Consider the following 14,968-nt stretch of genomic DNA (forward strand, 5'->3'; position numbering starts at 1 on the left):
CATTCCTGCAAAAAGTGCTGGTCAGCAACATTTTTTTGGATGTAAGCATCATGGTTGTGGTGGCGTCACACGGCAGGGCAATGATGCTGATTTACGGAAGCATAGGGCATTTACATTTGGGTCTTCAATTCTAAAGATGTATGAAGGACAAATTCACTGTACTGAATATGTGTTGTTTATAATTTCCAGTTGTGGGAGTGAGTGTTGAAGTTGCATAAAGAATTTGTGAACCCTTTCCTGCAGTCAGTGCCGGATAATATAATATATGCCATTAAATTGAGTACACACATTCACTGTCCCGGCAGGATGAACTCTAATAACTTTACGAATCCTGTAACATTCCTGCCATCAAAATTTGAATCTGTTCAATACTTCAGTTTATGACCAAAAAACAAATGACATTCCCATTAGCCTCAGCTGTACTCATGCTAATGCTAATGACCCAATATTAACATGCTTACACACTAAACTATGATGGTGAATATGGTACACATTATACCTGATTAACATCATCATATTAGAATTGTCATGAGCACATAGCTCCTCTATGCCGCTAAGTACAGCCTCACAGAGATGTTAGCATCTTGTTAAATGATGATGCATATAACGTGTGTTGGTGTGTTGAAGAATACAAACAACAACAACCTGAAGAGGACTTTTGTCATCAACTAAAGTTTGCAAGGCACTTATTAAGTAGGTTGTCTTAGACAGAAAAAGACTGCATTGCTGTACTTTCTGTGTAACGAAAAAAAAAAAAGACAAAAAAGTTGCAGCAGGGGTCGTAATGATTAACCAAGTGAGAAAGCAGGTGGAGAGAGAAGTTATATGGAAGTGGATGAAGTGAAGAAAGAGAAATATTAAAAAGGAGTGTGAAAGCACGATGTTGGCCACAGTGCATCTACATATTTAATGTGCCCTTGGGCTGTCGGTTTAGCCTCAGTATAATCCCTCTGAAGCCAGGAGAGAGAAAAGGAAAGGAAACGAGGAAAGTAGAGGAGTGAGATATGGCATGACAGAGATGCTGAATAATAATAGTTAGTTTTTTTGTCATTTTTGACATGTCACATTAGGAGAAGCACAGCTGTAAATAATTGATTATGAAGATGATGGTTGAATTCCATTTAGCTGCTTCATTTTCAGGGTCCTGCTATTGTTCATGTTGGCACTGGCCCTCTGTCACCGTTTACGTGAATAGAACAGAGCCATTGCCAATTATTGCCAGTTATTAGTAATGTGCTTTTCCTACAATGACGAAAAAGGCCTATGATGAGAGTTGCACCTCTGCATCAGTTAGATATTCATAGGTTTATCAGAGTTAGGCGGTACTGTACGCACACACACTGGTTTCCTCCCAGGATTCAGCCAACCAGTGATGACTTGAGCTGAGTTTATCATCTGTCACTGTTTAAGGTCAGACACAGAATGAGATTCCAAAAAAACACACGAGACAAATACCAGCTGACAGGGTCACCCCTCAACAGCAGGCCAGCCCTGACATTTGTATGTGTGTGTGTGTGTGTGTGTGACTGGAGATATTTCTTAACTCACTTGAACAGTCTGCTGCCATCTGCACTGTCCTCGTCTGCTGACCTTTGTGTTCTTTGTTTTCTCAGTTTGCAAAACTATGGGAGATCAAGAAGACTTTTCGGAGCATCTCACTTTTTATTTGTCTTTTATGGGGGTAGGAAGTCATTTCTGCTGCCTCTGCAATAAGTGGGGGAATTTAATTGAAAACCAAACTGTGGTTGAAATTTAAACTCGGTGTCCTTCAGCCTCAGGGAGCCACTGCAGCTGTAAGACAAGCTATAATTCTGTATTTCATCACGCGCTGCAAATGAAGACGTCCTTTTATTTGAGCTGCTTTCTCACCTTCCACCTTTATTCCACCGTCACCTTATTGTCTTTTTTTTTCCCTGCCCTCTTTCACCTTCCTTCCTCAGCCCTCCTCCAACTTTCCGGCCCCTAAGTCCAGCAGGACCATGATGCTCAGCAGCACTTCCGTGGAGGTGCCCAGCCCAGGCGGGATGAGCGGCCTTAGCGGGTTGAGTGCGGCGGCCCGGAATGTGGTGCGATCCTCCAGCATCTCAGGGGCCATGTACAGCCTGGAGAAGAGTCCCGGCAGCGGGGGCGCAGACTCCGCATCGCTGGCTGGCAACAAGAAGCGGCGCTCCAGTCTGGGCGCCAAGATGGTGGCCATTGTGGGACTGTCGCAGTGGAGCAAGAGCACACAGCAGCTCAACCAGCAAGGTCAGTTTATAGTTTGAAATGCTTCTGTTGGATGGAAACTCTTTAGATTGAACCCTGTTTTATGCCATATAAATCCCTTCTAGTTCCTTCTAAATTAGAAAAAAAAACCAATTTCTTTTATCATATTTCTGCATCGTATCAGGTAGCTCTCACCAAGGGAAATGTTCAAACTTAAGACCCCATGTTTTCCTTCCAACAAAGGGAAATACTCGATTTCATGTCCATCACATTAACCCAAAATTCAGCTAGACATATCTGGTACCTTTAGTTTTAAGTGGGTTTCACTGCTAGTACAAGTAAAATTAAATTTCTGTTTTTCCTTTACATAACTTTTAGCCCCCGTTTCTTTCATCATTCTCTCTATCACAAGATGTTTTTTTTGTGTGTCCTTTTTCCACCATTCACCCAATTTTAGGTAGGTCAGTGTGACTCCTTTTGTCCCCATCTACTTCCTTTTTTCCCTCTTGGTGTTATTTTAATTATCTACTTCTAGTTTTCTTTGCCCTTGTCCTTTTCCCCTTTTCTTATCTGTTTATTCTTTCTGTTCTATTAAAGTTTGGGGATATCAATCTTTGGTTTCAATTTTGGTTCAGATTTAAAGCTGCTGATCATAATCCTTTCCAAATGAAGATTGAATTTTTAATAGAAAAGACATTTAATCACCTTTTTACCTTCCTGGCTTGGCTTTAACAATTCAAAATATTCCACATGCCTTTTTAAATGCTTTCCTGCTGCAGTTAAACAGTTAAACAGATGGTCTAACAGAACAGCGATTGTTTTAGAGTATGCACAATGACATTAGCATAATCCACTCCAAAGGGTATTTGGTGGGGCACTGCTTCACTTATAATACCTTTAATATCTTTTTCAACAAGCTCTCACTGGCTTTACCTTTTGTGGTATTATCATTGTAATGAGCCCTTTTTGAAAGCCTTCAACACTGTTGTGAGCATCATTGTGTGTTAAACTCTGAAGTGGGTTTGCAGCAGTAGCAGCTAGTATGCATGGTGGCTGTATGGCAATGATAGCGGTGCTATATTCTTATGTGTCCTGTGGGGTATAATTACAGACATTGTGCAGCTACAACAAAAGTGTTTCTCATTTTGCGCCTTGGTGTTGAACACAAACCACTCACTCCTGGTGGGAAACAGGAAAAACATGTCACATAACGAGGCTTGGTAAAGGCTGAGACACAGGTCCAAGAGGGGCCAGGGATGCAACTAATTTAAATGCAGTTAAATTATTTCTTCATTCTTCTGTCTGTTGTTTGTCTCCCCACATCCTCTTAGTACACTCTGTCTCTTTCCAGTACATTGAACTGTAACCTTGTCAGAACAGTGTCTGCATGTGTCGTTGTGCTTGTCTGCCCGCTCTGTGGTTGTACAGTATGTGCAAGGATTGTTGCTTGTGTAGCAGGAGTTTCTGTACCAATGTCAAAATTATTCTTTTGTCATTTGCTAAGTTTAAACGACTTAAACAAAAGCTTCTAGCTTTTCAAATATGTCTTTTTTCTTCTTCTGTGACATTAAACTGAACATCTTTTGGTTTCAGACTCTTGGTCAGACAAAACAAGACATTTGAGGTCACATTGTGCGTTGGGGTTCTGGGAACTTGTAATAAGCATTTTTCACAAGAAAATTATTGGCAAATTAACTGATTATGAAAATAACTTATTTCAGCTATAGAGTTCAGGCAACATTATGCTATCGGACAAACAAACACACTGCTTCAAATGAAGATTGTATGAAGTAAATATAGCAAGACCATCTGTCTCACTTTCAGCTGTGCATTGGTCAGTGGGGGAAAAAAAAAAAAAAGAAACAAATAAAAAAATGTGTGTGTTTACTTCATACACATTCTCATCTCACATCTCTGACACGGTCACCATACGACTAATGGACACTGAGCCAACGCAAACACACCTAAATCCTCTGTCATTATCTTGTATCATTACCTGTTTTTAGCACCCATCAGGTCGAGATGGCTGTTGCTCCACTCACACACACACACAGCTCGGCGCACTCAAGCACAGACACTTGTCTGACACAGGGAGAGCTGTCGATATTTTCACCACAGGGGCTTTCATGTCTCTGTGTTCGTGGTGATGAGGAGAGCACAATGGAGGGGAAAGTGTGGATGAGGAGGGGCTGAGGATGTAGAGAAGAGGAAGGGGAGATGAGGGGTGTGTCTAAATTTAGATGTTCTCAGCTGCCAGAGGAACACATCGCGCCTGGAACAAAATCACAGTATTATGCGCTGCTCCTTCCTCTTCAATCCATACCACATCTCTTCTCGTTATAGCCGTATCATCTTCAGCTCCTGCCTGGCAGATTTTCTCGCTGTACTGGCCACAACAGGTTGTCAGATGTATTCCCAAAACATACCCCTTACTGTATGAGCTTGAGAATGAGGTATAACTAAACAGTTCTTGATACCTTTTTAGATGGATTGGGTATCAGCCAGATGTGAAAGAATCCACAGCTATGGCTGTTACTCATTATGCCCTGGATGTCTTCACAAAAAAATGCATTTTTCATATTAGGGCACTGGTAGATCTTTACTGCCAAACTGGAAGACATCAGCTAGAAGAGGAGGAATATGTCTTGTCTGTTGTGCCTGTGCTATCTGTTTCATCGTGGGAGAGTGAGAAACGTCCTCTCGATTACCTTATATGTCTGGTGCATGTGAAGTAATTGACAATAAAGCTGACTTGACTTTGACTTTGACTTTGGAAGCTTTGCCAGTACCACATTTATTTGATACAGTCAATTTTTTGCACTTTTTGTTGGAAATTGCATGGATGCAGTAATGTATGATTACATATTCAACAAAGCTGGACAAAGAACAAGATCTTATAAACACCAAACTTTAGCAGCTGGAATTTTAAAAAATCACTAGGGAGGAGCTCTGTAGTGTTAAGTTGGACAATATGTGTTATACAGATTGTAAACTTGGGTTTTTATTTGTACTGAGGCAGATGTCCAGAAAATGCTGCATCCATATTTGAAAAAAATGTTTATGTATAAACTGAATCACAACCCAGGTATTTTCACGTAAATCATTTATATAAAATCCACCCAACAACAAGATTATGTCACTATTCTACAAGGAACTTTGCTAGGTGGAGTCTGGAAACCTGCTCCTGAAGACAAACCAGGCTGTTTACTCAATGACCCAGTGAGGCCAAACTGGGCTACCCTAATCTGTTGTTTTCCCTACCTCATAATTCTAGAGGCTAGAGGCAACAGAGTGGGTGCATGTAATTAGATGGGTGACCCACACAGACAGACTGACACAAGGTCACACAGACAGGTAACAGGCAAACATTCCCCCCTCGCTTGGTCAAGTTCGATTAGGGTCTTCTCTGTGCTTCTTCCTGGCGATCATTAACGGCCCTATCTGGTCAGCTGTCAATGCTCTATGTTCCGAGCGACACATGCATCAATTGGCTGATGGTGCGGGTCGGCCCAGGTGCCAGGCCCCCCTGCCTCGCTCAGTTGGTCACTTAATAGCCCATAAGCCACAGGTTGAACCGTTGCCCAGAGAAGAGGGAATGTGCAAGGTAAGTAATTTGGGCTTTGGATGCCGAAATGGGGAAAAATAAATTGGATGCATTCTGCAAAACAAAAGACCAATTGATTAATTGATTGGTACCTGATTTTATTGAATAACTTGCTGTTGTATGTTGTGGTGGTTGCAAAGTGAACCTCAAGGGAAAAGGAAATCTATAAAATCCCATTCTGTTTTCCTAGTCATTATTATATATGTATTGCACCATTTTTATGACTTCTTAGATCACATCACAAGGCGTCTTCTACCTAGTGACCAAAAAGCTGTTTCTGTTGGTTATTTTTGTACTTTAAATAAGAAGATGTATAGTGGATGACTAAATAGAAATAGAGAAAGTGACTGAACACTGAGGTGGCTGATAGAGACACAAAGATGTAAAAAAGACAAAGTGAACGGTGACAGTGGGTGAATTTGTCACTGTCTCACCATTAAAGCGCTATTACGAAGTAATGTGGTTATGGTGTTGTTATTGTGTCAGAGTTTCTGCAGGGTATGTTCTAGCCGTGCTCTATTCCGTGAATTGGATTCAGTCAATTTACAACTATCTGCTGAATCTGTCCTGGTAAGCTCTTATGCAAGCAAGAAAGTATTTTTGTAGACGTGGCCAAGCAAGAATTGCATGTTACTTTCGAAACAACTTCATTTCCAAAATCATTTCCAGACTGTGCGAAAAGGTAAGTGTTGTGTCTTCCGCAAAATAGAGGTGTTACACTACTTTGAAGGAAGAATTACTGTGTTCGATTTCAAAATGCAGCCATTATCGCTCCACAGATATTAAAGCCTGTCTCATCTGACGTTCTTTGTGGTTCTCTAAGCTTTCAGTGGCTGGATTATTGTCCAATGATCCGGCCTTTTGCAGTAGTCATCGTTAGAGTTGTACTGTAACAATACAGTCAGAATATTTGTTATAAATATAGAAGGAAAACTAACTTAATCCTCTTCTGAGCAAAAACTCCCATCAGCACACAGTAGCTCTCAAGATCTTTGGAAGACACAGGCTTTTCCACTACAAGGTAACAGCACAAGGAAAATAAAAAACAAACTATCACTGAACAAAATTGGTTTTGGTGCAGAGTGCAAAAAGAATAGAACAAATGTCCGAATTCATTGACACAGGATTCTGCTAACAATGGGCCACAAATCCCTGCATAAACATCTGCACACACACACACACTGCTTTTAGAGGTCTAAAGTAGGACAAGTATGTTTTTTTTTTTTTTTTATTGCAGCCTTGTCAACATTTTTAGACAGCAGCTGAGACCTCTGACAGTTCTTTGTGTTAATGGATGGCATTTAATTGTGCCCTCTGGTGTTTCCAAACAAAAATGTGTCACTTGTGGGAGCTCATCTGATTTATTTATTATTAACAAAGGATTTTGCATTGTTAATAGTTTATAGCATTACATTGTGCCTAGCAATGATTTGCACAAAGCCAGGCTACAGTTGCCCAAGCAGCAACAGCCCATTTGCCCTCTTTGGCTGTTATATTTGCTGTTGTGGCTGCATAAAAATGAGTAGCCCATAATTGCTAAAACAAATTAAGTCGGCATATCTCAAGGTTAACTGAAGGTTTCAAAACGGTACTCCACAAACCAGTGGGTGACGTCACGGTAGGTTTACACTTGGTCATTTACAACAGCATCACCCGAATGTGTCGATTAGCAGAGCGAGACAAAAACTGGCAGCCTCTCACTGCAGATTCAGACAGTGCCAAAGTAATGCTATTGAGTGATTATCGCTGTGGTTATGCTCTTTAGGAATTATCAACAGGCAAGACATCATGGACATCTATGTAATTTTTCGTATTTACAATATGCCAGTACATGCCAGTGCATTAACTGTTACAGTAAGAATAGAACAGAACTTTGGCTAAATGTTTACATTTTTCAAAATAAATGTCAAAAATTTTATTTTCTAAATTTTTTGTTTTACCTGCTGTACCGAACTGTCAACCCAAAACCACATCTCTAATCCTGATTAATAACCTGCTAATGTGTCTCGGCACTGCCAAAGACAACTATGTGAATAAAGAAGTTAAGGTTATCCTTTATGTTGTATACAAAACTGGTACAGTTGTATAAGGTGTGCTTCCATATTTAGATCCTTATCTTTGATACTTCCTACACACGGTGTGTTTTTCACTGTTTTTCTTGTGTAATATCTCTTCATGTAATTCCATTCATAGCCCCGACTCCCACTGTGTCATTGTCTCATTATTCTGGGTTTTGTAACAGGCGAGTGTTGGGGATGGCATTTTGGCTCTGCCTGTGTACTATGTATTACCTGCTATTATTAGTATCAGTGAGACACACAGACACACATACACACACAAATGGTTTCCCAGGTTTAATGGGTGAGTCACTCCTCCGCTGAACACGGTTTTATCTCCTGAGCAGGTTTATCCATGACTGTGAAAACCAAGCCAGCAGAGCGGGTCCCTGTACACTGTCAGGCTGCACTAGAGGGACGTGGCTCGCAGAGAAACAAGCGCCACTGAGATGCAGTGCACCAGGAGACTTAGATTAAAGGAAACCAGGCATGGATGTGTGTCTGTTAATGTGTGTTTGTGGCGAGTGTCCCAGTGAAAAGCTTCAAGCCCCCCCGCCCTCCTAGTTTGTGTATGTGTGTGTGTGTGTGTGTGTGTGTTTGGCTGGTGCACATTCACACTCAATCACCTCACTCTTTTCTGCTCCATTTAGCTCTATCAACCCACTCAACACCAGTCCTCTTCTTTTCTCAACCTCACTTTTCAATTCTTTTAGATATTCTTTATTTAAATCTTTCTGTCTTCTGCGTGTTTATTTCTGAGCCGCTGTAAGATACTGTTGGAAGTACAGCAGAGACACAGAAAAGAAACAGAGACGGAGAAGGGGAAAATGTCTGACACGGGAGAATACGTGTTAGTTTGCTTTTTAAATTGATTCCAACTTTGTTCTGAGACCAGTAGCAGCCACATTTCTACTGTTGTCAGACAAAATATTGTGAGTTGGCTGACTGTAACTAGCTCCAAACTGGGAGTGAAGATATGTGAAGCTGCTTTCACCATTGCCAGTAATGTTTTATTTGCCTGGCTATAAAAACTGTCTGATTTAGTGTCACAAACTACACTACCGGTCATAGAATTTAGTTTTGTTGTTTTATAAAGCCAACGGCCAAATGAGCAAATACTAGAATTAAAACCTTAAGCTATGCAAACTTTATCTGTGTAAATCAAATTTAAAGCTACGTGGCATTTACAAACAGAAATTCCTCGCAAACAGCTTCTGACATGTACTTTCAGCTTAGCCTAAATTGTAAAATGTGACTTAAGTTTTAGCTTAAGCTTTAGCATATTTACTGCCAGAGTGAACGTCTATGGCATCTAAAAGTCACCTTTTGCTAACAGCTAATGTAGCCTGTGCTACACTTCATGATGTATACAGTTTATGCTACCAGCCGGTTTCCTGTTCATAATGTTTTGGGTACTTCCATAGTAATTTTTGATGTATGAAAGGTTGTTAGCCTGTTTTTACATGTAGATAAATGTATCAAAGATAATCTCTGACCAGCTAATGATTGTGTTTGCTAACATTAGTTAAGTTACACATTCGCACTGCTCCCACGCCTTTAGATGAGTGCACGTTATTTGGTGTATATTTTAGCAAAGATAACTTTAACTGGTATGGCGTGGTGTTTAAAACCTTTCTGTCTTTAGCTAACTTTATTATTGCCTACAGTTCCGGTTATTACTGATTATCAAAAAGCATTGCTGATAACTCTGACAGGACAGTGTTTAGCTAAAGCTCTGCTTTGATCAGTTTGCCTGAACTACATTGTACATAAAGTCTTTGTAGTTTCCTAAATACACCTCCACACTGAGATAGCTCTGCAGGATGGACTGATGCAGATGGAAGATAGCGAGTCTTTGTTTCTATTCCAAAATGAATAAAGAGTGCTGGTATAACAGTTGTAGACACAATATTAGTAACTAAAACACTATTCTCTAAACAGAATGCAGATCTTCCCATTATTCATTGTCACTTATGTAACATTAGAAATATGCTGTATCTGAAAGTGTCCTTCCCTTCCTTTATAATTGTCAGCTTTCTTTCAATTCCAGCTTCCATTTCCCTCATTATTAAAGATGTGTATCATGTTTTGTAATAGTTAAGCACATGCTAGAGATCAGGGATGTTTAGGCAAGACAAAGAGATCGAACAAAAACACAGCAAAAGGCTACAGACTAGTATGTCAACTGGTTAAAAACAGTTAGCCTCTACATGCCTTATTGACTCTGTTACAGTGGACCTGGCATTTTAATACTCAGGGTGTTTTCAGGGTGACTCACTCGTGCCCTACTTCTAGCTCTGTTTCTGAGTCACAGCTAAGAAACACACTTTAGGAATTTTGGCAGACATTTTGGAAAGCTTACAGTGATCAGATCCTTCGAGGGAAAATTCAAGAGAATTTTTTTGCATATCAAGGCAGCTCAGAAAAGACTTGTGAACCAAAGGAGCAACAGTAGATAAAAAGCTCTGAATTGTTAGAATAGTAACATTGGAAGTTGTTAACTCTCTGCATCATCCGAGCGGAGGTAACACTTGAACTGCCCTTTCATAATAACAGCTATTTCACAGGATGACTACACATGATATCTATTCATATTCTCTATGACTAATAGAAAAATCCTCTTTATGTGTTTTGAGCTGCTATTTCAGGTAAGAATGCGGCTCTGTTGTCTCTCTCACCCCACCTCCTGCTCCGCCACCTCCTTTTTCTTTTGAAGCGTATTGAGTCATTGGCTCTCCTGACACACACAAACTGAAACCTTACTCATGTCTCTAAAAGCTTTCTCTTCCCCACTGGTGCTTTTAGAGGCTACCAAACACCAGCTAAGCTGACCGGCAATCACTTTCTCTCCCCTTTCTGTCTCTCATCTCTCCACTTGCCATACTCCCTCGTTACCCTCTTTGTGTTTCCTCCAGCTCACTGACATCTTAATTTTCCTCCGTTATCTCTCGTTCCTTCATCTCCATCTTTCTCGCTCTCACTTTCACTCAGAACGTCTATCACGTTTTCTCAATCTCGCACCGACTCTTCCATCCTCTATTCTTAGCCAGACAGATTGGTGAACCATTCAACTGCAAATCTGTCTGTCTTTGTACCTGTATACCTGCTAGTGTGTGTGCGTACAGATGTGTGTGTGCGTAGATAGGATCTGCATGTAAAACACTGCCTCTCAACCAAGTGTGAACAACTCTCAGTTGTAAGGCACTGCACCTGCAATGTGATGCAACCTTTATATTTAAAGGAAAAAATTGACATTTTGGAAAATACGCTTATTTGCTTTCTTGCTAAGAGTTAAGGGAGAGGATTGATACCAACCTAATTTCTGTGTGAAGCTACTGCCAGAAGCAGTTAGCTTAGCATAGCCGGTTGGATGACATCACAAAGTAGCGTGGGATCAAGGGAGTTGTTGTCTTTATTGTTAAACACCATTGCTGATGGAAATCTATCTGATGTAACTCAGGCAAATCATGTTTATGCATGAGGTAAAGTGAGGTTGCCAGGCAACCAGCGAAGTCACACTAAAATTTTGTAGCAAAACAAGTTATTTCAAAGGAATGGCCATGAACTCGTGTCCTATTCCAGTCCTGTTAGCTCATATGTCTCTGAGCTGGCTCTGCCTGGAATGGGAGCTCGGAGCTCCAGGGGAGTGTTGGTGTTTACACTACTAGCACAGGAGCTTTGGACTGCTGGGAGGAGGAGGTTTTCAGGCCTAGGGTGGGAGGGACCCAGTGGGGAACACTGGCGGGAGCGGTGCCAGAATGACCTGGGTGTCAGAAACGGGCTCAGCAGCCAAACTAACTAATTAGTAATGAACGGTTTATTTAGACTAAACCAGAGTTGTTCATTGTTGGAACAGTGGAGAGATAAACCAAAGTGTACAGTTGTATTTTTCTTTTTAATGGGAAAACGGAGGTAAGAAAGTGGTATTATGAGACATGATGGGCCAAAGCTAGCTTGTTAGCATGCTAACTTCAGTAGATATCTTTGCAACAAAATACATAGAGTGCTTTGACACTAAAATTCTTTCATATTGCACTTTTAACAACTCTCTATTCAAAGCCTGTGTTCTGTTGATGAAAATTATTGAATTGCTATTTCTTATTGTATGTATCATACATCATGTCAGTTTTCACATAGCCGCCAGCTGAGGTATAATTTCTCATATTTGTTGGGGGCTTTTAGTTGATCTGGTGAACTGCACTAATAGAATAAGAGCTCTCAGGTTTAGCAACCTGGGTCGAAAATGAGCAAGAGCACTTAATGGCACACAAGCAAGGTTTTAACAGGCAGTAAAGTGTCATCGAGTTCAGAAGTGTGTGAGGTGAGTCACTCTGTTGTGTGTGTGTGTGTGTGTGTGTGGGAATGTCTGTGTGTAAAAGACCTATAATCAGGGTGTCATTACCACTCCTCTTGACATAGAGTGCTATAAACACACATAATGTACACAGGCCTGCTGCCGTACGGTGCTGTGACAGAAAAGGTGGACTGGAGAAGCAGCTTTTGGTGCATAGGAGCAACACTCACACACTTATGTTTGATTTCTGAATCCGTGTCATGGCACAGGAAGGCTGCTGCTGCACTGTAGGAAACATCGACAAAGAGATTTTGTTTTAGTTTTGAGACTTAAAGTGTTATTTGCTCTTAAATCAGAGAGCACAAAGCCACCAAGATGGTGAGATCATTTCCCTTCTCAATGTCAGTCGATTTGTTTGGGGACTGTTCTTGACCTCAGTGTAATTTTCTTCACACAAAAGTGGAATTGGCTTCATTATTCTGTTTCAATCGAAGATACTGACACTGCTACCTGGAAAAACAGTTACATTAGATAATTAGGAAATAGCAATAACTCATCCTCCACTGGCAGGATTTGGTAGAACTGGTAGAAAAGACTACACAACAAGACAGTTTATTATTTTGCAGTCTACCAGATGTTATTCTGTTTTCTCTGTCTTGTCCCAGGTATGTTAGTTGGAAAATTATGTTTAGTGGTTAACATTCAATGGACGGTTTTGTGAAATATCAACATTTCTTAGTTTCTAGCCATCTGGTTTTTTTCACCTGCTTCGTCCCTGTAAATGGTTCGGCCATCTTGCGTCATTGACCCATCAGCTGCAGAGTTAAGTAATCAAGAGGAAATTACATCTGAATTAGATTACTCCTTTCCTCATTGTAATTAATTGTCATTAGACAGGAGACCGTGTGGCATATTAACTCACTGACAGACATCCTGCCATACATGAAGGTTTTTGATTTGAAGAAATCATTTCCTTTGCAACATGGTGCTGAGAAAGACTAATCGTCTCACATTGTCCACTCCCTGGCTTATGTCCCTGCCTGAGCTGTTAATGTGGCTCACACACACAAACACACACACACACTTCTGTGTGACACATGAAGCAGCCATCTCCTGGCTTCTCTGTTGCCTCAGGCCCAGTTGGCTGCTCACACTACATGTTAATGGATACAGGCTTAATGTTTTGTGTTGAAAAGACAAGAAATTGAGGGAACAAATACGTGGTTTCAACACATATAGAGACACACTTTTGCAGGCCACAAATGTGTGAATGCAGGATTTCTCAGATGTGGCATTCAAGAACTTCTTGTAGTTTTTTTTGTGCAGAAAGTATCTGGACAGCTACTCTCATTCCAAGAAGCACTGTCTAACAAAAGCATGATGTTGTGCTTATAGTCAAAAGTGGGTGAAAAGGAGTCTACAAATAGTCCAGTTCAGGTGGTTTACATTTGTTAAATGAGTATCCCCAGCACTACACAATACTCATACTGCTTTATGTTTTAAAGTGTAAAGCAGTATGAGTATGTCTTAAGGGATTGCTCCAAAAACAGCCAAAGCCTCTAAATGGAATTAGTATTTATGCATTTTATTAAACTAAAGAAGATGATACAATGTAGATAAGAGTTTTTAAAGTGATAAGAGATGTTACGACAAACAAACAAACAACAAATCACAACCCATTTATAGAACAATCCTGCATCAGGGCAAAGAAAAGTTCCAAATGGGATGTGTATTGGTTTCATTTGTGTCACAGAAGAAAACATGAAACTTAAGCTCATCTGGGTTTTAAGGGGTGGCTGTGTGTGGGGGGTGCAAGTAAAAATTTCCCAACACCACAGGGACTTAGGTTCAGTCCATGGCTGCATTGCTTCTGGCTCGGTCTGACACTCTGATTACTTTTTAGTCAAGGGAATTTCTGGCATGAAAGCCAACTATCTTTTGAACTTTAGGATTCAAAAGTGAACTGCTCTAGACCTTCAAGTACAGCCAACTACTCTGTGAACATCAGGGACATTTGTGGCCCTTACTCATGTCATGGCACATTCTGGTCTAATGTCAGTAACTGATAGCTCCTCCTCTCCTGTGCTGGATTTTTTTGTGTGACTGCTGAACATTCATGCTGAATGGCAGCTTTAGCAAGTTCCCGCTCTTGATTTCGAGTTATTCGCTGTTAAAACCTGTGGTTTACTCTGTACATATTGGATAGTTGAAATATGTAATGTTGTAGCTGAACTGGAAATAGAGTTATGAAGTGGGAGGTGTCACTGGTATTTTTCCCCACTGTAAATTCCCATTTCAAAGATTTATTTTAATAATATTCTGTGTTCCTCAACAAGAGAGCTTTTTGAGGAAACCAGTCTAGTATTTCGGTTAGTTGTCAATACTACGACACCCATAAGCCTCAGCTGCCTTTGGCATGGTGAAGAAGCCAATCAGAGGCCTGAATTGGAGCAAAACAAAACACTTTAAATGCCAAATTCACCCAAACTGATTTTTTTCTACAGCTTCCTTTTCTTTGATAGGATGTTTATTACTAAAATGTCGATTGGAAGTCAACCTTGCAGTTGTGTTTGTCTCTAAATCTCAGATTTCCAGATATTTTCTTACACAGTTGTCCATCGTTTTGTACTGATTAAACCAGGAGTTTAAAATCCATGTAAGACATGGAAGTGGAACCTTGAATGCCAGAAGTAACTCATCCTACTTACACCTACAGCTATATATCATAATAAAACAGCACAGAACCAATGGCTATTTTTTATGTGCTTCAGAGATTTGTTATTTAAGGACAACTTAAAGATGAATAGA

At 40.4% G+C, this 14,968-nt stretch overlaps 1 protein-coding gene across 1 annotated transcript in view; it reads left to right on the forward strand.

Annotated features, from left to right (window-relative positions):
• Window positions 1-14,968, forward strand: part of rims3 (regulating synaptic membrane exocytosis 3) — a 36,922-nt gene that overhangs the window by 9,316 nt on the left and 12,638 nt on the right. The window contains exon 2 of the mRNA XM_035681584.1: window positions 1,941-2,247. Coding sequence (XP_035537477.1) covers window positions 1,980-2,247 — 268 coding nt within the window. The 5' untranslated portion in view covers window positions 1,941-1,979. The remainder of the gene's footprint in view (window positions 1-1,940; window positions 2,248-14,968) is intronic.

Source organism: Morone saxatilis, unplaced genomic scaffold (assembly GCF_004916995.1).
Source record: "Morone saxatilis isolate NCDOM2014 unplaced genomic scaffold, NCSU_SB_2.0 Contig9, whole genome shotgun sequence".
Classification (NCBI taxonomy): Eukaryota; Metazoa; Chordata; class Actinopteri; family Moronidae; genus Morone; species Morone saxatilis.